We start from the raw sequence: 26,492 nt of genomic DNA, 5'->3' as shown, positions 1-26,492 counted from the left end.
GGGCGTTCAAAAATGGTACAATGAGACTTCCAGAATTGGCAAAGGATAAGACCATCGCTCAAAATATGACTTAAAAAAACAAAGCTAAATTTATTGCTTAATGAAGTAGAGCTCTGCTGGTGAGGCATAGTCTCATTGAGCAAAGCAAACTGAAGACCACATGTAGGCGTCAGAGGCTTGTTTTGGAGTTTTGTGTGTTGTGGAAGCAAGATGGGTTGACATCAATCTGAGAATATGTCTTTTGTTCAATGTGTTGGATATAGAGGTGAAAACAGTAAGTTTTCTGGAGTGAGTCTTTGTCCACTTGACTGACTTTTAAAGCAATGAGGCTCTCTGTTGGCTTTTGGTATGGGTTGTTGATTGAAGTAATTGTTACTTACTTTGGGTTTAAAACCAGTTCTGGTGTTTACTTTTATCTGAAACTGAAATTAGAAACTGATTAAATGTATTAAAAACCAGTTCAGGTATTTACTGGCAGTTTTAGAAGATGTAGTCTTTTTCCGTGACTGTAGGAATAATTTCATGTATTTATAATGGATGTGCACATAAATTTACTGTTATTTTTCAAATAACATTTATTTCATATAAGCTTTTTATACTGACATGATCAACTCATGTATTGATATATTCCACATACTTATTAGTAGCTGTGTGTTATCATATTAATGTACCATAGTTTGTATAGCTATTTCTCAATTGTTGAGCATTTGGATTTATTTCAGTTTTTCATGGTTACCAAGTCATGCTGTAATACTCCTTTTGAATAATTTCCTGAAAGATATAGTCTCCAGAGGGAAGCTAATAAAATTAATCATGATTTTAAAAAGTTAGATGATTATTTCATTTGAAAGCTAAGTATAGTATAGGTCCATCACTTGACCCAGTTGCCTGACTGAATTTAATTTTAAAAAGTATTTGTGGTTTCATATGTTTTTATCTGAGCAAATTAGGCTAATTTGTATTCTTGGTTTTTATCTCTACTTATATACATACATGAGCAAATCAAGATTCTACAGTGTAGAAAAAACTGATAGATTTTGACATAAAGACTGAATTTCATAGAAATCCATACATGATGAATGGAAAGCATATAAATTATCTAGGGAGGGATGGGGGATAGTAGGCATGCTCCTCCCTGTTCATGAGAACCAATTATTAAATATACAGGAATTATATAAACCAGTTATTAAACTTTTAATAGCTTGGAATCAGCTATGATGGGTATATTTACACCACAGAAACTGGCAAATGCTACAAATCAAGGCTTTCGTTTTTCTTTTTGTCAGAGAGCCAGTTTATCAGCACATCACTGGATGAGAACATCAGGCAGGAAACCTAGGAGTTGGAACATTGCCATTAATTTCATGATTACTTTATATATTGGTAATTTTAAAAAATGAAACTATATTTGCTTCTATACCACACATGGTCCTCATTATTTTGAATTGGGAAGATGCCAAGTGAAAAAGAAAGATTAAAAGCTCCCAAGAAATATGCAAAATACAGCCAAATCCACATACTTGGTTTCATTTATCCTGGTTCATGAAACTCTATTTTGCAAAAGTTACTTCCCAGCTAAATCTATTTCCAAAATACATGTTTTAGGAAGAAATATTCAAAATACAAATTATTATATTTTGACAAAAATTGTGGCAAAAAATGGACATCTATTTAAAGTTAGCAGGCTACTTAAAGAGGGTGGATGTGGGTATTTTTAATTCTTTTCTCTACAAGAATCCCTCCTCTCTCCCACAAGAATCTACAAAACAAAATAAGAGGGAGGAGAGGCTCCATCTTATGGAAACAAGAAAGATCCATAATCACACACCACTTAGAAGTGACCCTGTTTAAGGAAAAAAGATGTGATTCAAGGATTTTATGTCCAGCAAAATTGACTTTCAGGTATAAAGGGCCACAACTATTATCAACATGTAAAATTCCAAGGAATATTGTTCCCATGACCCTTAATGCAAAATCTACTAAAGAATGAATTTCAGATCAGCAAAGATGACATAAGGACTAGGAATGATCATTAAATGTGTATTTGTTTGTGGAACTTAGACTAAACGAGGGACAAAAGGGAGAGAACATCATATGTAATGTCTATTTTCTTCAAATAAATAAATGAATAGATAAACTAAAAAGTAGGAGAATGAGGAGAGCATGTGCCAAATTAAAAAAAAAAGAACTTTCATTAAGTATTCCTAGTAGTTGATGGTGGTATTGGTATTGCTACTCTGCGACTGTTGGGTATGTATTATAGCATTGAAAAAATGAGTAATTATGGGATATCATAATTCAGCCATCCCTGATGCATTAACAATCAAGACTCTTGATTCAAGATTATTGGATAAGGAGATCTGGATATAATATAGACATTCAGTGGAAACTCTATAGTCCTGAATTTGAATTGGGAGTGTCAGTATGAATTTATGAGATATTTTTTCACAGACACACACACAATTTTATCCTAGCTCTGCCCACTGAAAAGGTCTAGAAACACTGACCAATGCGGCAGCACTTTGAGCATTATAATCTTGAAGTACCATATTTCACTAAAAGAAACCAGTGCTTCTTAGAGAAATGCCCAATTCTAGGTCTAAGGCAGGAAATGAACTTGGAACAACTTTGGGGAAAATAAAACTGTTATAAAGTTATGTTAGTTTTTTTTTTTGTTTGTGATACTTGCCAGTTTTTTGAATTTGTAATTTGTATTCCTCATTCTAAATAAATATTCACTTTCAAGCCTAATTCTGCATTCTTTTTCTCACAGAGGCTTTCCTCTGCCCCACACTACCCCACAGATTATGTAAGCTTCAGGCCCCATAAAACCTAGATTCCCACCTGCCTCTCTACCACATATGCATAATGAGAGCCCCTGAAGAAGAAAATGAAGCAAATGAGGAAACAATAAATGTAATAGAGGAAAAATATTTAAAGAGATGATAGAGGAAAACTTTTCTCGAATGAAACTTGAATCGTCATACTGTTTCCCTAGGGAAAACTGATACATTCCAGTCAATATGAGAATATACTTAGTAAAGTTATTGAACTTTTAAGAACAAAGGATCCACACAGAGTTTTCCATAGCAATATTCATGGAAAAAGATGAATGATAATTGACAAAGTTTTGAAAGAGTCACCCCAATAATTTTTATATCCTGCCAATTGTTCATTAACTATGAAAGCAACAGAAGATATTCTCAAAAATGTGAGTACTCAGGAAATACAGCAATCCTAATACTGCTTCTTGGAAAGCCACATGGCAAAATTTGGCCCACTTTTATTAAAAATAAGAGCTCAGATATGGAGAAGTTGACAGTGAAAGGATTTTTGATGCAGTGAATCCAATTAAATATAACACTAAAGCCAAACAACTTTGAATATTGTGATTATAGAGCAGATTGTAAACATTTTAAACCCTGACATTCTGAAATTGATAATTAAAAAATGAGAAAATCATTTATTCAACAAATCTGTATTAAGCACTGATTCTGTGCCAAGCACTGTACTAGGTGTTAAGGATACTATAATGAGCAACAAAGAGATTCAATGTTTGCCTCCAGAAGGCTTACAGTCTATAAATAATGCACCATAACATTATGGTTTGGAGTTATCTATTTCTTTTTCTGTCTAGTTCCCCTTCTAGCAATAGAACTCCTCTTTCCAATTCCCTTTGGTTCAGGTGAACCTGATGACATTCACCCCTTACATAGAGGTGACAATTCAGACCATCCCATCCCTCTGACCATAGTGATTATTTCTGGACTGGGATTATATGATCAAGTTGGGCCCATTCCTGGAAATTTCCTGAGATTGCTGTCATGAAAAACTGACTTGCACTGGTGTTGCTAAGCTAGCAGGGTGTGAATCTGGATCTCAGTGGTCATCTTGGCCATTATGTAGAGAGGACTGTTCAGAGAGAAAGAGCCTTGATGTCATTTAAGTGTCCCAAATCCTTCTGAAATCACCTACACCACTGACCTTTCCAGTTGCAGAACCAATTATCTACTTTTTTGCTTAAACTTGTTGGAATTGGATTTCATTACTTACAATTGAAAGAAGTCCGCCAGATTCTAGTAGAAGTGTTATAATAGGGGGAGTTCAGGATGATATGGGAACACATAGCAATAGTACGTATATAAATTGTCTTATAATTTCCATATGCATTTTGTAGTATCTTTCAATGTTTATTATATTTTAAACATTTTTACTCAAACTGCTTTTGGTTTTATTTCGAAGTTATGACATGTTAAAAGTAGAAGGAAGGGAGGAATGGTAATAGGAAATCTGAGAATGCTGATTTTCTCATGGCAGGGAGTTAAAGGTGAAACATATATTTAAAAAGCATGACTCCAAACAAATCAGTAAAGACAAAAGACCTGATCAGCCTCTTCACAAAAGAGAATAAACACAAAGGGCCAACAAACATAGGACAATGTGCTTAATTTCATTAATCATCAGGGAAATGCATATTGAACACAATGGGCTAGGCTACTAAACCACACCCTCCAGAATGTTTAAAATTAAAAAGACAGAGAATATCAAGCATTGGTGAGGACAACGTGTAGCATCAGGAACCCTCTAAGACTACTGGTAAGGTTATAAATTGGTACTTTGGAAAACGGACAATGTCAGCCAATCCTGAACATGTGCACACTCTCTACCCAGTAATTCTGCTTTAGTTATAAATGCAAAAGAAAGAAGACAGAAAGAAGACCAGAAGACACATGAATGTTTGTAGCAACACTATTCATACCAGTCAAGAACTAGAGACACTGAAATGCCCATCTACAGAATGAATTAATAATTATTCACATAATGGGAAATTGTGCAGTAATGACTATGAATGATAAACAATTATGCAATAATATAATCTCACAAATATAATGTTGAGTGACAGAAACTAGACCAAAAGAATATGTCATGTATCATGTATGATTCCACTTAATGCAAATTATAAAAACAGGCAAAACGAACCGATGCTGTTAAAAGTCAGGCCCGTGGTTACCCTTGAGCAAGGGGTCATGACTGGAGGGTGGCAGGAGCAGGGGCTTGTGGAGTGCTGGACATTCTTTGTTTCTTGATCTAGGTACTAGTTACACAATGTGTTCAGTTTGTGAAAATTCATTAAGTTATATACGTAATGTGCAGTTTTCTGTATGTGGACTATATTCCAATCAAAGGTATAAAAAGTTAAACACATGACTCCCAGCTCAATGTTTTCCAAAATCTTTGTTCTTAACTTCAAGTGAATTTATTAGAACTTCTAATGGTAAAAAATCATTTACTTGAAATTCAGCAGTATTTTAAATGTCGTCTTATCTTCCTTTTAGTCAGTTAATTTCAAGTGCATTTTAATACTTTTTATTTAAAATGCCACATACAAAACAGTTCCACATTTTATAAAACTGTTTTTCTCCTTTTTCTTCCTTTTAGCCCTCCTCCATTTGTGTATGTACCTAGGGAGATGACTGGATGATGTTCACCAAATGTTAATTATCGTTAAATCCAGGAGATGGGATTTGGGGTGCATTTTTTTTTTTTTTTATGAGACAGAGTCTCACTCTGTCACCCAGGGTGGAGTGCAGTGGCACGATCTCGGCTCACTGCAAGCTCTGCCTCCCAGGTTCACGCCATTCTCCTGCCTCAGCCTCCCCAGTAGCTGGGACTACAGGCGCCCGCCACCACGCCCAGCTAATTTTTTGTATTTTTAGTAGAGACGGGGTTTCACAGTGTTAGCCAGGATGGTCTGGATCTTCTGACCTCGTGATCCGCCCGCCTCGGCCTCCCAAAGTGCTGGGGTTACAGGCGTGAGCCACCGTGCCCTGCCTGGGGTGCATTTTTAAATTTTCTCTCTGGACTTTGCTATCTAGTTTGAACTTTTTATGATGAGCATACATACATATCATTTCTATAAAAACATTAAAACAATTTCTTTATAAAAGAAAAGCTGATCTCATATCTTATGCCTGTATTCAGCCATAGCCATCAGAAAGGAAGATTCCTAGGAACGTATTCTACACAAAATCTGATTATAGTGACATAGCTCCATTCAGGCAGTTTGGGAGTCATCTCTGTCATCTCTCAGTGGGGTGCTTTCATGCTGGCATTTTGTAGGCAGCTTTCTGTTCACACTTAATGGAAATAGGTAGGATGATCTCATAGGGGAGAGACTGCCCAGACACTTTCAAAGGTTTTATGTTTGATTTTTAATTCAGCAATGTGGGAAAGAACGATATTCAAATGACAATGATATTATAATTGGTTTCTGTAAAAAGCAAAGGGAGGCACCTTAAAGTCCTCATATCTATCCTTTCTTATCATTTTTTAGAGTCTGATATTTCTTGTTCGAGACTGGAGTTTCCCATACGAATTTTCATATGGAGCTGATGGTGGTGCCAAATTCTTGGAAAAACGCCTCAAGGTTTGTTAGATATTTAGGTGCATGAAATTTCACTGACAATAATCTAGAATTATTTTTGTTGGATCATTTGGTGAATAGATACTTAGTAGCCACAATCTCATTTGTTATGATATTAATGACACAGGTAAAGAATTCTTTGTATATACCTATAAAACAAGAATTTACTCCTAAAGATAAAACTTTTACTTTGAAGAACTAAGTCACTTCAAGACTGATAGTGCAAATATCAAGATTCAGGTTTTAGTAGAAGTTTCAAAGCCAATGTAACATATATCTAATTTTGAAATCCCTGGAGTCAATCTTAGAACACAGAATGTAAAATTAGAAGGCCTTCCACTTTCTGCGTCATGCTAGTTCAATACTGTACAAATTGTTACACTGAGCAGATATCACCAAAAGTGCCTACTGGGAAATCAGGGAGAAAGATCAAAATTTACAAAAATGTTCCTTGAAAATTGAGATCTCTGAACCTATTAGGTTTACAGTCATAATAGTTTGTCTATATTAAAAACTATCAAATATGTATCTACATAAGGTGGGAGGTGAGGGTGATTTGGCTTGTAAGTAAACACCCAACTATTCAGATTCCATTCTAGAATTTAAACATACACTTACCAGGTGATAGGAGGCTGTCTTGAATATCTACTAAAAAGAAAGTAGAAATATCTTACTTTCTCTTTGTGGCTCCTATGAGTACTTTGAATTAAAATTTGAATTTGTAGAAACTAGCCAGAGTAAAGCCCTATTAATTTGTATTAAAAATGGGAAGGCCCATTTGAGTTAGTATAAGGGTAGACACTTGCTAATTATAACTATGCCATGTGTTTTCTATACTTAGACATGACTGTGTGTGGCAAACCACCCAAAACTTTCTTCTTTCTTTAGTAGCAGCCCTGTCGTGTCATTTTTATCATTGTGGGACCAAAAAGACATAGCAAATATAAGATGCCACAGAATTCCTTTGCAAAATTTATGACGAAAGTAGTTCAAACTTCAGAATGATTTATTGCAGGTCTCAGGGAACCAGCATGAAGAACTACAGAATGTCAGAAAACACATCCATTCCTGTTTCACCAACATTTCCTGTTTTCTGCTACCTCATCCTGGCTTAAAAGTAGCTACCAATCCAAACTTTGATGGAAAATTGAAAGGTTTGTGTCTTTTAGTGAATATGTTTGCATCACTTAGTCTGATTATAAAAATGTCATTTTATCTACTGGGCTAATGGCTGATAGTTTAGTTTATCTACTGATAGGAGGCTGATGATTAGAAATTGTCAGGAGAATAGGGCATCCTGGGCTGGTGCTCCTCCTTGGCGAACTGTGGGATTCTGTGGGCGCTGAATATATATGCTGCCTGCAAAAATAGGCCAGATCCTGAGTTCCCCTAGAAGGCAGTAACCATCACCTTCTCATCTCTGTGCACTGAGAAGTGCTCCTTCATGTTTTTATGCTTCATTTTCCTTATCTACATGAAAAAGGAAAACAGATGTTTATAGTATTGGAATTCTGTATTAAGTTATATAATTAGAGATTGAGAGAAATGCTCTTTAAAACTGCTCCTAAATAATTTAATTATAAATTATAAAAACTTCACTAAAAATGGAATCTTGTGTGGAAGAGGACCAGTTTCTTAAAAAAAAAAAAAAAAAAACCACTAGAGTGTTTTTCAAATAGTGTATACTTATAGGATGTAATTATGTCTTTAATAGAGGACTGATTGTTACATGATTCCAAAGCAGCTGGACTTGTTAAACAAACAAACAAACAAGAGCGGGAGGGGAGGTAGGAGTCTGGGAAAATGGAAGTTAATCTTTCCCAAAAGATATCCATCAGGGCTGTAGACATATGCTTTGTAGTTAATATGACATAGTTCAAAGACATGACTTTTTAACTTGAAAGCATGGTGTGGAATATACCACTGAATTCAGACATTTGTTTAATTTACTGTGGCCTTTGTGCGTCGTGCCAGGAGTGAGACAGTGACATTACAAGCTTTTCAGCACAATTGTTGTCAGAGGGATTTAAAATTACTTTAAAGAAAGGACAATACTGGCAGATTTGAAAAGCAAATGAATTATTTTTGTCCTTGCACCCATGACATTGACTCTCAGATACCTTATATTTAACTTTAGTAGTTAGTACCATAAATACAATACCAAATTTCTCAATCATTCATCAGCATGGTGCTTATACACATTTTGTCTTACTTTTATACAACAGACTAGATAGCAGTAAGCATATGGTACATATGGATGACAGGCTTCTATAATTTCACTGTCACATTTATGAATTCCAACCCACTAGTGGATGCACAGATCTCAGTATTGTGCAATTACCTAATGGCTTTAATGTGTTTTGAATAAATTACATAAAGAAAGGCTTCTTACATAAAGAGAAAGCTTCTCTTTCTCCTCTGGAGTTGGGAGACATAAACAGGCAGAGGAGGGGTGCGCCTTCAACAACAGTCCTTTATTGGAACTAAAAATTACCGTGGCTTGTTCCATTACTGCAGTATACAGCTACAGATCTTGGAATAACTGATACTTTTTGCAATGAAAGAGCTCAGGGAGAGAGTTTAAGACAAATCATGCAAATGCAGAATCCTACTTATTATTTGTATTTTTTATTTTTAGAGACAGGGTCTCACTCTGTGGCCCAGGCTGGAGTGCAGTGGTGCAATCCTAGCTCACTGCAACCTTGAACTCCTGGCCTCCAGCCATCGTTTTGCCTCAGCCTCCCAAGTAGCTAGGACTAAAGGCACACACCACCATGTGCAGCTAATTTTTTTTTAAATTTTTTGTAGAGATGAGGTCTTGCTGTGCTTCCAGGGCTGGTCTCAAACTTCTGGGTTCAATCAATCCTCCTATCTTGACCTCCCAAAGTATTGGGATTACAGGCGTGAGCCATTGCACCCAGCCACTTATTTTATTTTAGAGACAGGGTCTCACTCTGTCTCTCAGGCTGGAGTGCAGTGGTGCGATCATAACTCACTGCAGCCTTGAACTATTGAGCTCACGCAATCCTCCTGCTTCAGCCTCCCAAATAGGACTACAGGAGTGTGCCAGCATGCCTGGTTATTTATTTATTTATTTATTTTGCAGAGATGGGGGTTTCACTATGTTGCCCAGGCTGGTCTTGAACTCCTGGCCTCAAGTGATGAATTACAGGAGCCACCATGCTTGGCCAGAATCCCACTTTTTAAGACATTTGTTCTCCATCAAATTTTATTCACTTCTATGAATATATTGACCTACACAATTGGTTTACAGCTAACTATAAGTTATGAGTTTACCAAAGTGGCTCACCTAGGAAAAAGAGAAGTGAAAGGTAGCTTCAATTTCCATAAAAGTTCCATTTTAATGAGACTTTTGTATCTTACAAGACTGCTGCTATAAGCCCTCTTGTGGGCAGAAAGGTTGTACTTTGCCTCCGTGTTTCTTTGGGCAGTTTTGAAAGTCTGCTATCTACATTATTTTTCTGTCCCACCCTGAATCTTACAGTTTGGTGTGATTTCTATCCAGGGTGTCTTGTCAGCTGACCATGATGTTCTCCAGAGGGCTGGCATCTCAGTGGTTGCCTCTGGTGAAGAAAAGTCTCTGAATAAACAATTATGCAAAAGTTGTTCTTGCCGGGCGCGGTGGCTCAAGCCTGTAATCCCAGCACTTTGGGAGGCCGAGGCGGGTGGATCACGAGGTCAGGAGATGGAGACCATCCTGGCTAACACGGTGAAACCCCTTCTCTACTAAAAATACAAAAAACTAGCCGGGCGTGGTGGCGGGCGCCTGTAGTCCCAGCTACTCCGAGGCTGAGGCAGGAGAATGGCGTAAACCCGGGAGGCGGAGCTTGCAGTGAGCCGAGATCACGCCCCTGCACTCCAGCCTGGGTGACACAGCCAGACGCTGTCTCAAAAAAAAAAAAAAAAAAAAAAAAAAAAAAAAAGTTGTTCTTTGATAATAGTTTCTCATATACTCTTTCACACACAGAAATAACTTTTAGCTCATTATCAATAGTAATCATTGTTATAATAACTATTTGTTCATGGTCGCTCAAAGTATTGCAATTATTATTATTTTACCTATGTCTAGTGTTATTAAAAACTGATAATACTATGATTAAATTTAACTACTATTAATTTAAGAGCTTCCCAAAAGGAAATGAAGAAGATTAAAGGCACTTAATCACATTCATTTATGCAACATTCAACCAGCTCTTATTGGGTGCTTACTGAATACCTACCCTAGCATTGCAAATACAATTTTTTAAATAACAAGGAGTTATCCTTTTTTTTTTTGAGGTTGCTCTGCATTATAGCACCATATGTAGAATGGGCAGATAGCCACATGATAAGATGTGGAGCTGCTTCCTTAGCAGCTGCGGTTAGACTTGAGAATGCATAGTCAAATGCGTGTTTCGAATCACTTATCAGAATCAGGAAATCCCGAGAAAATATCTTCCTTTGTTAATTTATACAGCAATACTATACTAGTGCATCTGCCCTGTGGAGTTCTTACAAAGCATGCATCATATTCTCAACTATTGTGGCAGATAACCACCACTTTGACCAAGCCACTAAAGTCCTTGGAAGATTTTACCATTGTGGAAGAAATAACCAAAGAAACTTACTGAACATAATTCTGAATCAGCTATTCATATATATTAATTGAACACTTGCAATGCCAAAGCTTATTAATACACCTCTGCAAATCAATTTGAACTGGTTTGCAGATTTTCTGGGTCATCTATTTACGGTGTTCAACTAACATTAGCAAGAGCTCACTACCTATGTATGTTATGAATATATTGTTCTTATTTTCTGAATCCAAAATTGGAATATGTAGCATTGGTTCCAGTGAGAACAAAGATGGCTACTGCCATCTTCAGACACATTTTTTAATCCAAATGTGTGGTTAGATGCTGGTTACTTTAATGATAATTAATTACCACACTTGCTGGTGCGTTAACACACAGTCATATCTTATTCCATTCCAATTGTATAAGGAATGTTTGGGGACAGAAATTTATATACATGTTTTGAAAGTGATTTTATAAGAAGAAAACTTTGTTTTATTCAGAAACGCAAGAATTGGTACATTCTAGATGTATAGTAATACTCTACTAAAGATGAAAAAACATAAGATCATATAGCAAAAAAGAAACCTATTAGTATCAGTGAATACAGATACATGGCAGGCAATAAAACAAAACAGGAATGTGGTAACATAAATACAAATATCAGTATTGTATTCCAGTGAATACTGGTAACTAAAAAGCAAACCGCAATAATAAATCTATATATAGTATAAAGCAAAATTATCAGTGAAGATTGGTACAATGCAAACAACAAAGTAAGTTTGAATAAACTCCACTACAAGTACCCATAAATCATGGTCACTAGAATTTCAAAGTGGCACAAAACATGAAACAAAATAACTTTGAAAGATATCCAGCATCATGCTTGTGTGTGTCATAAAAGAAGTAAAGAAAACAAATTCTAACATAAAATAGTATTTCAGTGTAGCCACAATGTTATAACTGGGGTTATAACAACAGGAAAAATGCAAACACAGTCTTAAGGTTTGAATCTTTAAGGCCTTCAAAATCACCAGCCCCAAAGCCTGAAAACTCAGTAACTCTGCTAAAATTTAGATTTTTTAAAATTACAGGCAGTTACTGAATTTACTTAGGAACCAAGCAAGTCACTGGACAGATCATGCTTTTTTACATAGTATGTGTATTTTTCCATATATATATGTGTGTGTGTGTATGTGTGTATATATATATGTATGTATGTATGTATTTTTTTTTTCTTTTTTTGGAGACAGGGTCTTGTTCTGTCACACAGGCTGGAGTGTGGTGGCACAATCTCAGCTCACTACAACCTCCATCTCCGGGTTCAAGTGATTCTCTTGCCTCAGCCTCCAGAGTAGCTGGGACTATAGGCATGTGCCCCCATGCCTGGCTAAGTTTTTTGTTTGTTTGTTTTTTGTTTTGTATTTTTAGTAGAGGTGGAGTTTCACCATGTTAGCCAGGATGGTCTCGATCTCCTGACCTCATGATCCACCTGCCTCAGCCTTCCAAAGTGCTGGGATTATAGGCGCGAGCCACTGCGCCCAGCCATGTACAGCTAATTTTTATATTTTAATAGAGACAGGATTTCACCATGTTGGCCAGGCTGGTCTTGAACTCCTGACCTCAAATGATCCACCTGCCTCGGCCTCCCAAAGTGCTGAGATTACAGGCGGGAGCCACTCCACCCGGCCCCAATTTTTCCATATATTTGAAATAACAACTTAAGAAATTATCCCTGTGTTCAGAAGACTTCTCTGGTGATGATTTTCTATATTACTTTGCTAAGTCTGTAATGTTAAGCTTTAACCTACTGCTACAGCTTGGGTTATGTGTAATCAATTATATCAAACATGACAGCTACATAACGCATACTACCTCTCATCTGCTTAAGTGGCCTTTTCTTGCTATTTTATTTTGTGTTGCTGAGTTCCACCACTAGAGGTAGCATCATTATCACTATCTTTTTGAACTCTGCAGTCCAGTTACCACAGCTTACCCAGTTTTGTACAATTCTTAGAAGATGGGCTCGCTATCTATGCATGGAGCAATTTTTGGATGCATTTTCTGGAGGGAATGCATTATAATAAGCCAGTAAAAATCTGGTCTCTTCCCCATTTATGAGCCTATGTATATAAAACCATAAATAAGACTTAAAACACGAACTGGTTATGGCTGGGCGTGGTGGCTCATGCCTGTAATCCCAGCACTTTGGGAGGCCGAGGCGGGTGGATCATGAGGTCAAGAGATCAAGACCATCATAGCCAACATGGTGAAACCCCACCTCTACTAAAAATACAAAAATTAGCTGGGCATAGTGGTGTGCACCTGTAGTCCCAGCTACTCAGGAGGCTAAGGCAGGAGAATCGCTTGAACCCAGGAGGTGGAGGTTGCAGTGAGCCAAGATGGCACCACTGCACTCCAGCCTGGGCGACAGAGCAAGATTCCATTTCAAAAACAAAACAAAACAAAAAAGCAAAACAAAACAAAAAAAACCTTCAACTGGTTATATGAATGGGCTACATACAAAGCATACATGTAAAACCAAGCAAGCTAACTTATAATATCAAGAAAGCTAATTTATAGGTGGAAGACAAGATACATATGAAACGGGAGTGGAAATTTGGGCAAGGAGAATCATTCACTGTGAGAAGAGCAGGTTTCAGGAGTTGCTTAAGTGATAGGGAAGTGCATGATGGCATTATCACTGGGGAGGAAATGGGGGAGATCAAAGGATGTTTTATTCTGTGGCATGGAAGACTGGGAAGGATTCCAAAAATAATAATGGATTTGCTTTTATTTGTAGAAATAGACGATGAATTCATCAAAAACTTGAAAATACTGATTCCTTGGCTACTTAGTCCTGAGAGCCTAGATATTAAAGAGATCAATGGGAATAAAATCACCTGTCGGGGTCTGGTGGAGTACTTCAAGGTATCACTCTCATTTCTAGAGCCTTTGTGAGTACTTAGATTTGACATATATTGGATCGCAATTCCTATAAACAAAAATTATGGACCCTATAATATGAGAGCAAAGGTACGAGGAATCTATAAAAAGGATTTTTAAAATCCCTTTTAAAAGCTTTTTGAAATCCTTTCAGAAAGCTTACTTTCTGAAATTATTCTTTTGAGGAAACCACATAAAGGTAACTTTATTGTCCCCTTTTATACTGAGGGAACTGTATTTTGAAATATGAATGTAAGAGCTGGAAAAGTCTTTTGGGGGAATGGGGTGTTTCCCAGGGCCCATGATCTATTCTGAATTTTACCTTCATAATTCTGAAGATTTTCCCCAAGGGGATACCTTCCTACTGAAGAAAATACTTCCGCATTTCTTACTCTCTGCACCAAGAGCCAATATGAAGTGGAATTATTTTAAATTTGCATTTACCTGTTTGCCTTAGATAGCACTGAATACTTTTTAACAACCCATATATATCCTGGAGAATTTCAGTTAGCAACCCAATTCTGGACTGACACTCCAAGGACTAAAATATCAATTTTTAAAATTCATGCTTTGTCATTTAATATGCTGTCATATAAGTTCTGTACGATTTATTTACCTTCATGATTGTCAGCAATAAATGTAATGTTATTTATCTAAAATATGAATTTTTACTGCGTGTAACACTGTGGAGGTGCTTACAATTTGGTAGGAGATTCAGAACCCTCACAAGGGTCTGTTCCATAAAGCTTATGACATCAGCAGGGTACAGATTCCTGTGGGTAACTGAAAAAGGGCGGTTACTCCCGGCAGAGGGGTCTAAGAACATTTTAAAGGGAGTAGCATTCAGTTGAGCCTTTAAGAAGGGCCAGATTGGCAGACAGAGATGTTTGAAAAAGGCATTTCGGGAAAGGGAAACAACATGAACTAAGAAAAAAGGGAATTTGAGTATGAGAAAGATAAAATAGTTATAAGTTCCTGAAAATATTTTTGAAATGTCAAGAGCTTAGAATGCAATTTCATAGAATTAGAGGAAATATTGAATGGAATTGCTTGAACATGAATCTTTCTTTTTTTTTTTTTTAGGCTTATATAAAGATCTATCAAGGTGAAGAATTACCACATCCCAAATCCATGTTACAGGTATTTATTAATGAGGAGGCATGTTTTAAGACACGTGACTAAGGCTAAGATTTCTGGCTGTCGGAAATTACCAGATAATAATATTAGACAGAATGACTTATTGGAAGATTATTTGCCTAATAACTTTACCTATTTATGTTTTCATCTAAACATTTTTCACATAAACGTATTGCAGCCTCACTTGTGTTGAGACACACACACTTTATACCAAAGGGTTTTCATTCTCTTCGCACTAAATTTGTTTAGAAAACAGTCTTATATTATGATTTAGATTCATACATGTAACACACAGTAGAAAAGCAGGTCCGAGTTTTAAACAACTGTTTCTCCACAAACTTTTTCTTTTTTTTTTAGACGGAGTCTCGCTCTCTCCCCCAGGCTGGAGTGCAGTGGCCGGATCTCAGCTCACTGCAAGCTCCGCCTCCCGGGTTCACGCCATTCTCCTGCCTCAGCCTCCCGAGTAGCTGGGACTACAGGTGCCCACCACCATGCCTGGCTAATTTTTTTCTATTTTTAGTAGAGACGGGGTTTCACCGTGTTAGCCAGGATGGTCTGAGTCTCCTGACCTCATGATCCGCCTGCCTTGGCCTCCCAAAGTGCTGGGCTTACAGGCGTGAGCCACCGTGCCCGGCCTCCACAAACATTTTTGTTTTAAAAGGAGCCAGGCACGGTGGCATGTGCCTGTAGGCTCAGCTAGTCAGGAGGCTGAGGCAGGGCGATCACTTGAGCCCAGGAGTTTGAGTCCAGCCTGGGCAACATAGTGAGACCTCACGTATAAAAAATAAGTTAACATACTTTGGCTGGGAGTGGTGGCTTATGCCTGCAATCCCAGCACTTTGGGAGGCCGAGGTGGGCAGATCACGAGGTCAACAGATCGAGACCAGCCTGGCCAACATGGTGAAACCCCATCTCTACTAAAAATACAAAAATTAGCTGGGCGTGGTGGCGCGAGCCTGTAGTCCCAGCTACTCGGGAGGCTGAGGCAGCAGAATTGCTTGAGCCCGGGAGGTGGAGGTTGCAGTGAGCTGAGATCATGCCACTGCGCTCCAGCCTGGGCAACAGAGCAAGGCTCAGTCTCAAAAAAAATAAGAATAAAAAAAATAAATTTTAAAAAGGGAGAAACTAGTTTCCTTATATATTTTTAAAATGTAAGTTCTTAATAGTTCCTTTTTGTTATCAGTGATACACTCTTCTATCAGCAGCAGTCCTTAGACATATTTGTGTATATTAGTATTTATAAAATGTACTGTGTATTATTCCCCATGAGTTTGGGTTTATAGATATTTTTACTTCCCAGCATTTAATGACAGGTTAAAAAATATTTTTTGAGAGGAAACTCTTCCAAATGAAAATTCATTTTAGAACTATTGTGTATTGAGTAAAAATCTGTTTATGCATTTTTGAAACTTTTTTACTAATTTTTAAAATGTAGAAATATTGTAACCGTTTTAAATTACGTTGAGGACTTTGGTTTCTTGCACATTTCTTGCACATGATGCTCTGAAATGTGAACTGCCTGTGGAAGTTTAATCAATATGAACTGCATTTTACATCATATTTTGTACTTTGTCCAAAGGCCACAGCAGAAGCTAACAATTTAGCAGCCGTGGCAACTGCCAAGGACACGTACAACAAAAAAATGGAAGAGGTAAGAATTAAATGTTTTAAATGCTGTCTTAAACCAGTATTCTTCGTGCAACTCATTCTCTTTTTTCTTCCATGTTACACTGTACACACATTCAATGAGGTGGCTTTGACTTTTTCCTCAGCCTGTATCATGTGTCTATTTATTATATTCCTGAAATATTTTTTAAAACATTACGTGTGCAATTTTAAAGGCATTTTAAATGAATTGTCTCTCTCTGTAATATATTCCTATTCACATATTTGGGGGTGTGTCAGATCTTTCCACTATTTATAAAATCTAGTAGCTAAAATAGCATGTGATACCCTCACCACTACGCCTCCTTATATTCCACAATTTTGGTATTTCTCTTAAAGATGAAACCTTTTAGGAAAAAAAAAACCTTAAGGGCCAATATTTCTATTTATTACATTTCCTCATTTTAACACTCCAAATTAGGATGGATCTAATAATTATTGTGTATATGTACTACTGTGATAGATATTTTCTCTTGAAAATGTTATGAAATTAGGTTGGGTGCGGTGGCTCACGCCTGTAATCCCAACACTTTGGGAGGCCGAGGTACATGGATTGCCTGAGGTCAGGAGTTCGAGACCAGTCTGGCCAACATGGTGAAACCCTGTCTCTACTAAAAATACAAAAAAAATTAGCCAGGCATGGTGGCGTGTGCCTGTAATCTCAGCTACTTGGGAGGTTGAGGCAGGGTAATTGCTTGAACAAGGGAAGTGGAGGTTGCAGTGAGCCGAGATTGTGCCACTGCACTCCAGCCTGGGCAACAGAGCAAGACTCTGTCTCAAAAAACGTTATGAAATTAAAATTGCATCCAAAATTGAAGTCTTAGAATCAATGAAAATGTAGTATATGGAGTGGCATTGTTTATGACATAAGGACAATCAGAATGAAAGAATTCTCCGTAATAGTTAAATCTCAAATGCAGGTATACCTCATTTTATTGAGCTTCACTTTCTTGCACTTTTTACAAATTGGATGTTGCCAGCACTCCTATGTGGAACAAGTCTGTTGACACCCTTTCTCCAACAGCATGTGTAGGTCTGTGTCACATTTTGGTAATTCTCACAATTTTTCAAACTTTTTCATGATTACTATATCTGTTACGGCGACCTGTGATCAGCGATTGCTGATGTTACTATTGTAATTGTAATTGTTTCGGAGTGCCATTAACTGTGCTGTTATAAGATGCTGAACTTAATCGATAAATGTGTTTTCTGCCTGCTCCATCAACCAGCAGTTCCTCCATCCCTCCCTCTCTGCAGTCCTCTTTTACCTGAAGCACAATAATATTGAAATTAGGCCAATTAATAACCCTACAATGGCCTCTAAGTGTTGAAGTTCAAAGAGACACATCTCACTTTAAATCAAAAGCTAGAAATGACTAAGCTTAGTGAAGAAAGCATATGAAAAGCTGACATAGGCCAAAAGCTAGGCCTTTGCACCAAATAGTTAGCCAGGCTGTGGATGCAAAGGAGAAGTTCTTAAAGGAAATTAAAAATGCTACTCCAGGCTGGGTACAGTGACTTATACCTGTAATCCCAGCAATTTGGGAGGGTTTTACACCTGTAATCCCAGCACTTTGGGAGGCTGAGGCAGGTGGATCACTTGAGGTCAGGAGTTTGAGACCAGCCTGGCCAACATGGTGAAACCCTGTCTCTACTAAAAATACAAAAATCAGCCAGGCATGGTGGCACACGCCCGTAGTCCCAGTTACTCGGGTGGCTGAGGCAGGAGAATCGCTTGAACTCAGGAGGCAGAGGTTGCAGTGAGCCAAGATTACGCCACTGTACTCCAGCCTGGGTGACTGAGACTCTGTCTAAAAAAAAAAAAAAGCTACTCCAGTGAACACACAGATTATAAAAAAGTGAAACAGCTTTTTTTGCTGACACAGAGAAAGCTTTAGTTTGGATAGAAAATCAAACCAGCCACAACATGCCCTTAAGCCAAAGCCTAATCCAGAGCAAGGCCCCTAACTCTGTTCAATTCTATGAATGCTGAAAGAGTTGGTAAAGATGCAGAATAAAGTTGGAAGCTAGCAGAGGTTTTTGGTTCATGAGATTTAAGAAGCCATCTCCGTAACATAAAGTGCAAGGTGAAGTAGCAAATCTTGATGTAGAAGCTACAGCAAGTTATCCAGAAGATCTACCTGAAATCATTGATGACGGTGGCCACACCAAACAGAGATTTTCAATGTAGATGAAATAGTCTTCTATTGGAAGATGCCATCCAGGACTTTACCAGCTAGAGAGGAGAAGTCAATGCCTGGCTGCAAAGCTTGGAAGAACAGGCTGCTTTTCTTGTAGCTGGTGACTTTAAGTTGAACGCAGTGTTCATTTACCATTCCCCAAATTCTAGGGCTCTTAAGAATCATGCTAAATCTACTCTTGCTTGTGCTCTATTAATGGAACAACAAAGCCTACGTAACAGTACAGCTGTTTACACCATGGATTACTGAATATTTTAAGCCCACTATTGAGACCTACTAAGAAAAAGATTCCTTTCAAAATATTACTGCTCATTGGCATGAACTTGTTCACCAAAGAGCGCTGATGGAGATGTATTTAAGGAAATTGAGGTTTTCAATGCCTGCTAACATAATATCCATTCTGCAGCCCAGGGATCAAGGAGTAATTTTGATTTTTCAAATGTTAATAAGAAATACATTTTGTAAGGCTATAGCTGTCATAGATAGTGATTCTTCTGATAGATCTGGGCTTTGTACATTGAAAACCTTCCAGGAAAGATTCACCATTCTAGATGCCATGAAGAGAATCTGTGGTTTATAGGAGGCAAAAGTATCAGCATCAACAAGAATGTGGAAAAAGTTGATACCAACTCTTCTGGATGACTTTGAGGGGGTTCAAGACTTCAGTGGAGGAAGGAAGTGCAGGTGTGGTGGAAACAGCAAGAGAACTTAAAAGTGGAGCCTGAAGATGTGACTCAATTGTGTAATCTCATTTAACGGATAAGGAGTTGCTTCCTATGGATAAGCAAAGACAGTGGTTTCTGGAGATGGAATCTACTCCTAGTGAAGATGCTGTGAACGGTGTTGAAATGACAACAAAGGGTTTAGAATATTTTTTATTGATACACAATAGATGTACATATTTTTGGAATACATATGATAAATTGATACATCCATATGTAAAGATCAAATCAGGGTAAGTGGGATATTTATCACCTTAAACATTTCTTTATGCTAGGAACATTTGAATTATTCTCTTCTGGCTATTTTGAATGTACAATATTGTTATTTACAGTCACCCTACTGAGCTATTGAACACTGTCTTACTTCTTCTAACTGTATATTTGTACCCATTAATCAACCTCTCTTCATTCCCTTCCCCCTGCCTTTTCCAGGGCTTTAAAATATTAAATAAAGTTAGTTGATAAAGCATTGACAGGGTTTGAGAGGATTGACTCCAATTTTTAAAGAAGTTCTGCTGTGAGTAATATGCTGTCAAACAGCATTCCAGGCTACAGAGAAATCTTTCATGAAAGGAAGTCTATCAATATGGCAAACTTTACTGTTGTCGTATTTTAAGAAATTGCCACAGCCACCTCAACCTTCAGCAACACCACCCTGATCAGTCAGCAGCCATCGACATCCAGGCGAGAGCCTCCACCAGCAGATTGATGTGCTGAAGCCTCAGATGATCCTTAGCATTTTTTTGCAATAAAGTGTTTTAAATTATGTACATGGTTTTTAGACATGCTATTGCACACTTTAATAGACTGCTATATAATTATAAACATAACTTTTATATGCATCAGGAAATAAAAAAATCATGTGATTCACTTTATTACAGTGGTCTGGAACCAAACACGTATTATCTCTGAGGCATGGCTATAACCAAAGTGAATGAATGGTATGGTTAACTGAGATCACCCTTGTAACTTTTCAAAAACTTGAAAATGTGATTCAAGAACATTTAATATACTCCTACTTAGTTTCTGGAAGAAAATACTCAATGGGCTCCATTCAAACAAAAATCAGTAAAACTGCTAAAGAATGTATTTCGCAGTTTACTTTGAGAGCTTTATAGCATTGATCATTGTTTATTAAACTTCATTGGTTAAAATGACTTTGGTGAAGATTTCCTAGAATTTGGATATATGTAGTTTTCTTAGATTTGGATTCATTCTGTGAATGAACTCAATTTTGTACTTCATGTTGTGTCACATATGTCTTTTCATCTTGAAGGACTTGAAGTGATGAATATTATTTTCCACAGCAAAAAGAGAAAAATGTAAAATGACTTTAAGCCACCTATAGAATACCAGTCCCATTTACAGTCATGCCTCATGGATAGAGGGTGGAAAGATGTGGGCTGAAAAAACATATATGCAGGCTCCTGATTATTCATGTATTCTAACAAACTCAACTAGCTAAGTGAAAAATTTTGATACAGTTGCCAATTTTACTCTACATTGCATAAACGAATACTTCTCTGCCTGATACAGATTTGTGGTGGTGACAAACCATTTCTGGCCCCAAATGACTTGCAGAGCAAACACCTGCAACTTAAGGAAGAATCTGTGAAGCTATTCCGAGGGGTGAAGAAGATGGGTGGGGAAGAATTTAGCCGGCGTTACCTGCAGCAGTTGGAGAGTGAAATAGATGAACTTTACATCCAATATATCAAGCACAATGATAGCAAAAATATCTTCCATGCAGCTCGTACCCCAGCCACACTGTTTGTAGTCATCTTTATCACGTATGTGATTGCTGGTGTGACTGGATTCATCGGTTTGGACATCATAGCTAGCCTATGCAATATGATAATGGGACTGACCCTTATCACCCTGTGCACCTGGGCATATATCCGGTACTCTGGAGAATACCGAGAGCTAGGAGCTGTAATAGACCAGGTGGCTGCGGCTCTGTGGGACCAGGTAAGAACACTTTTAATTCACAACTAACTTCAGCACACATTTGAATGTCATCCGTGTGCCAGCCACTGCATTAGATGTTGGAAATAACACAGATCAACATGAATTGGGCCCCAGTCATCAAGAATGTTATGACCTGCCCAGATACGAACAACTAGCTATATAATACTGTGTAAAATGTGAAGTCCTATTTTCCAGTTAACATTTCAGCATTTTAAAAAAATACATCAATTTAGTAGTATATACATATTTTTTTCTTTTTCTGGGGGGTGGGGACAGTCTTGCTCTGTTGTCTAGGCTGGAGTGCAGTAGCATGATCTCAGCTCACTGCAACCTCCACCTCCCCAGCTCAAGCAATTCTTGTGCCTCAGCCTCTGGAGTAGATGGGACTACAGGTGCACACCACCATTCCCGGTTAGGTTTTTGTATTTTTTGTAGAAACGGGGTTTCACCATGTTGGCCAGCCTGGTCTCAAACTCCTGACCTCAAGCAATCTGCCCGTCTCAGCCTCCCAAAGTGTTTGGATTACAGGCGTGAGCCACCCAGCCTACTTTTTATTATTCTAAAAATGTTAAATCTATTATAAGTTGTAAGAGAAAACAGCTTTTATTTAGCTAATTATGACTTGCATTAACATTATCTCATATTCACAACCTATGATTTGATTAGCATTAGCTTTGTTAGGAGCTATATGAACCACTATCGTAAGTTGTCATCTCATTCTCTTTAGTTAAAAACTTCTGAAAGCAGTATCAGATTACTTCCGATTGTCTCTGTACCTGTAGGCAGCGGGTAATAGCTACAGTTCTTCCAGCATTAAGAACATACTTATGGCTGGGTGCGGTGGCTCATGCCTGTAATCTCAGCACTTTGGGAGGCCAAGTTGGGTGGATCACCTGAGGTCGGGAGTTCAAGACCAGCCTGGCCAACATGGAGAAACCCCGTCTCTACTACAAATACAAAACTAGCCAGTCATAGTGGCGCATGCCTGTAATCCCAGCTACTAGGGAGGCTGAGGCAGGAGAATCGCTTGAACCCAGGAGGCGGAGGTTGCGTTGAGCCAAGATCTTGCCATAGCACTCTAGCCTGGGCAAGAGGGAAACTCTGTCTCAAAAACAAAACAAAACAAAACATACTTACATATACTTTATAACATAATTGTAACATGCCCTTTGAAGGATCTAGTTGAGATAAACGAATGGTAGCACAATGGGAAATGAATTAAAAACTGGATCCTCTGAGCCACTGTCTCAAATAGTGTCTCAACTGTAAGATTTAAGAGGGGTTACTTGAGGTCAATGTCAAAACCCTCCTAGATATGTTATGCTAAAACCTATGAGGAATACAGAATTGAGTTCTTCAAAGATTCTGATAAAATATGTAATCTAAACTGAAAAATCTGCAGGAGTATCTCTTCTGTTCTTAAATGCTCACAAATTAATACTGTAAGCAAAGTTGAATATTATAATGCTGTTAATAAAGCAGGATATATACTTTTCTTTTTTCTTTTTAATCTGCCTTTGCCGCAGGGAAGTACAAATGAGGTAAGTTAAATTTTTTAAAATTCAGAGTTATATATTTGTAAACATTATGATATTCTTATTTTATAAACTGACCAGCCATTAAAGGATGTCTTTGTGTAGATTAGAACAATCTTTGGTGACTTCTAACATTTAAATTTGTAATTGTGAATTTTTAACATGGTCTTAAAATATTTAACTTATTCTAGACATCATGTATGATTTGATCTACACACACACAAAATTGAGTATCATGAGTATTTGTTCCATGAATGTGTAGACAATTTCAAAATTCTTAAGCTCTGAAAAGGTGGACTCTGCTCTACTGCAGAGTAAAGCAAGCAGTTATGAAACTTGAGGAAATGCAACTACTGGAGGGTATTTAAATGTAGCTACAACCTTTAGAAGTTGTTTTTAACTTTAGCTTTTGACTGACAGTAATACATACCACTTTAAGCAGGGCCCAGGCCAGTATGTATGCTAACTCTCTTGGCAGACCTCAGGCCTGACCTGTACAGTAAGTGTTCATTTCTCCTATTGCACATGTGCAGCAACACTACATATCTCAGAAAAGACTCTAGGCATCCAGGAAGGAATCAGCTGTTACACTAAGAAAAAGTATCACTCTGGAATCATTTAAGTCATTATCTTCAGGAAGCAAAGCTGATCTTGAATAACTAGAGATAATTCTTTCCTCAGCTTCTACTGTGGCATATAACTGGATTATGTCCTCGAATCAAATACCCCTTAATATTTACAAGTCAATAAGAAGTTATTTCATGCAAAATTCAGTAAGCAAGCTCATTAAAAAAGCAAAAGCAAATTTCAACTTTGGAAATCAAAGCTTAAGAAAAAAATAAGTTAGAGAATTAGAATTGAATTGAATGCCTTAGAATCAGAATATAATGGAAGACAATACTATGCTGCACAAATATACATTCATAGATCTGAAGATGGTACCATTCAGACTTAATGCCGTAAGAAAATCAAGGCCAGGTGCGGTGGCTCACGCCTGTAATTCCAGCACTTGGGGAGACTGAGGTGGGCAGATCACTTTAGGTCAGGAGTTCGAGACCAGCCTAGCCAACATGGTGAAGCTCCATCTCTACTAAAAATACAAAAAATTAGCCAGGTGTGGTGGCGGGCACCTGTAGTCCCAGCCACTAGGGAGGCCGAGGCAAGAGAATAGCTTGAACCTGGGAGGCAGAGGTTGCAGTGAGGCAAGATTGTGCCACTGCACTCCAGCTTGAGCGACAAGAGTGAGACTCCAACTCAAAAAGAAAACAAGAAAATCAAAAGAAAGTAGGTATACAGACTCACAAATGATAAAAATTAATGGAATTTCCTGGGAACATATTACTATTTAAAGGATCTCAAGCTTTTATGCAGCTTTTAAAAATATTCAAAGACTCTTTACAAACTCCAGAACTAAATCAGACAAGTCATTTGTAACTGACTGTCAAGTATGTGAAAGTCAGAGCAGGGGATGAACTCTTAGACACTAGCTGAGGGAGCCAGGAAACAAAGATATTTATGAACACTTACATAAAGCAATATACAATACACAGAAATTCCTATGATTCAAACATCATTAAAAGCCCACAGAGAACAATAAGAGGTAGTTTTAAATGAGGAAAGCTTGCTGAGGTAATGTTTTTGAATAGGGTTTGTAAGATATTAGCTAAGTCATGGAAACAAGGCAAGAGCATGTAAAGTGAAGGATCCTACTGTGCTGGGGGAAGGACACCATATGTGCTGAGCTGCATGGCTGTATCAGTAAATGATGGAGAATAAAATTGGTCCCACTCAGGAAAGCAAGTAGCCTAGCTATGCATAATAGTTACTGCCAATCAGAAGTTATGAGGTCTTACAATTCATCTAAAACTGCTAATAGTTACAATTTGAATTTTCAGCACACCCCTGGGGCAGAGTAGCAGCTCTCTGCTCCAAGAGGCATGCAAGGTAAAAGGAAACACAGTTTGAGAATAAAACATTTACCACAAAGGTCAACGCACAAAAGGATTAAGTTAATGCACACATTGAGGAGTTGAAAATACTTTTGAATTTTAAGGTATTAATTTATATATTGATAAAAAAAGATTTCAAATTCAACATGCTAAATTTTATACAGTATGATAAACTAAAAAGGAAAAAAATTTTACATCTGTGTGTTTAATAAAATATTTTATAATCTTGATGTTTTTATTCTAGGCTTTGTACAAGCTTTACAGTGCAGCAGCAACCCACAGACATCTGTATCATCAAGCTTTTCCTACACCAAAGTCGGAATCTACTGAACAATCAGAAAAGAAAAAAATGTAATCCAAATTTTAAGAAATACAGGTGCATGACCAATTGTCAATTAAATATTCAGTTTTATGTCTCCATGCAAACATTCAAAGTGCTTCCATCAGAACACAGTAAAATACTAAACACCTCTGAAGACTGCAAACTGGATTAGTTCTTTTACTTCAGTGTTTAATAAGCAGATGTATGTATGCATGGTTATACTATTTTGTTAACATGTACAATTTCCTGATTTTTCTTCAAAAATGCTGTTATAAAGTATTTGTCTATTTATGATAACAGTACATGTGTTCTGCTTGAATTTACTAAATTCTACTACTGGGTTATCATTAAATCATGTGATATTCCACGTTTGGATATGCTCATTTAATTTCTACAGAAAAAATGTTAAAATTATTTCACATAGCCATTTGTTAAAGCACAGCATCATAACTCAGCAGGCTTGATTTAATCTGTATCATCTTATATATATCACAATCTTATTTTTAAGCACATTTAAGAGTCCTTCAGTTGCTTTATCAAGAACTATCTATTGCTTTTACATGATTTAATAGAATATAAACCTCTTGATAAAAAATGCACAAAAAAATCACTTTGTATATGTGAGTTTCACTGCATTGTATATTTTTTCATTTGGTACACAAAGAATGTATTCTTCATAGGTTTATTCTTTTAATATGTGAACTATTATTAAAGTTTACTCTGGTTCCTAAGATTAAAAAAAAATGCTTACTGAATTTGAAAATGAGAGGTGCTGATATAGAATGATGAAGGTTTATCTCTTTTTTTAGACTCAAGATGCATTTTATTTAATGTTGACATCAGTACAAACTTAAGTTTCTATTTTACAAAACATGCTAATTCCTTTAGGTAACTTCTAGTTCTTAATGACTAAAATCTCTAGTGGAGTTTCACTGAACAGACTTAGAGGAAGAAGGAAAGTGTGTTAATGAAAAAAGTAATATTTATCTAGGAGGTCCAAAACAGAGTAACTTCTAAAGACTGTCACAGAAATGGGTACACCTTAATTA

General features: G+C 37.2%; 1 protein-coding gene across 2 annotated transcripts in view; it reads left to right on the top strand.

The window, feature by feature from the left end:
* Positions 1–25,810, top strand: part of ATL1 (atlastin GTPase 1) — a 100,172-nt gene extending 74,362 nt beyond the window's left edge. The window contains exons 8-15 of one of the 2 annotated variants that reach the window (XM_050796904.1): positions 6,335–6,427; positions 7,440–7,578; positions 13,802–13,929; positions 15,028–15,084; positions 16,661–16,732; positions 21,206–21,637; positions 23,164–23,178; positions 25,366–25,810. In XM_050796904.1, coding sequence (XP_050652861.1) covers positions 6,335–6,427; positions 7,440–7,578; positions 13,802–13,929; positions 15,028–15,084; positions 16,661–16,732; positions 21,206–21,637; positions 23,164–23,178; positions 25,366–25,476 — 1,047 coding nt within the window. In that variant the 3' untranslated portion in view covers positions 25,477–25,810. The remainder of the gene's footprint in view (positions 1–6,334; positions 6,428–7,439; positions 7,579–13,801; positions 13,930–15,027; positions 15,085–16,660; positions 16,733–21,205; positions 21,638–23,163; positions 23,179–25,365) is intronic. The other variant, XM_050796905.1, reaches the window with a different exon arrangement.
* Positions 25,811–26,492: the final 682 nt, after the last annotated feature.

Source organism: Macaca thibetana, chromosome 7 (assembly GCF_024542745.1).
Source record: "Macaca thibetana thibetana isolate TM-01 chromosome 7, ASM2454274v1, whole genome shotgun sequence".
NCBI lineage: Eukaryota > Metazoa > Chordata > Mammalia > Primates > Cercopithecidae > Macaca > Macaca thibetana.
Note: the sequence above shows the minus strand (reverse complement) of the source record. Positions and strands in the feature narration are given on the sequence as shown.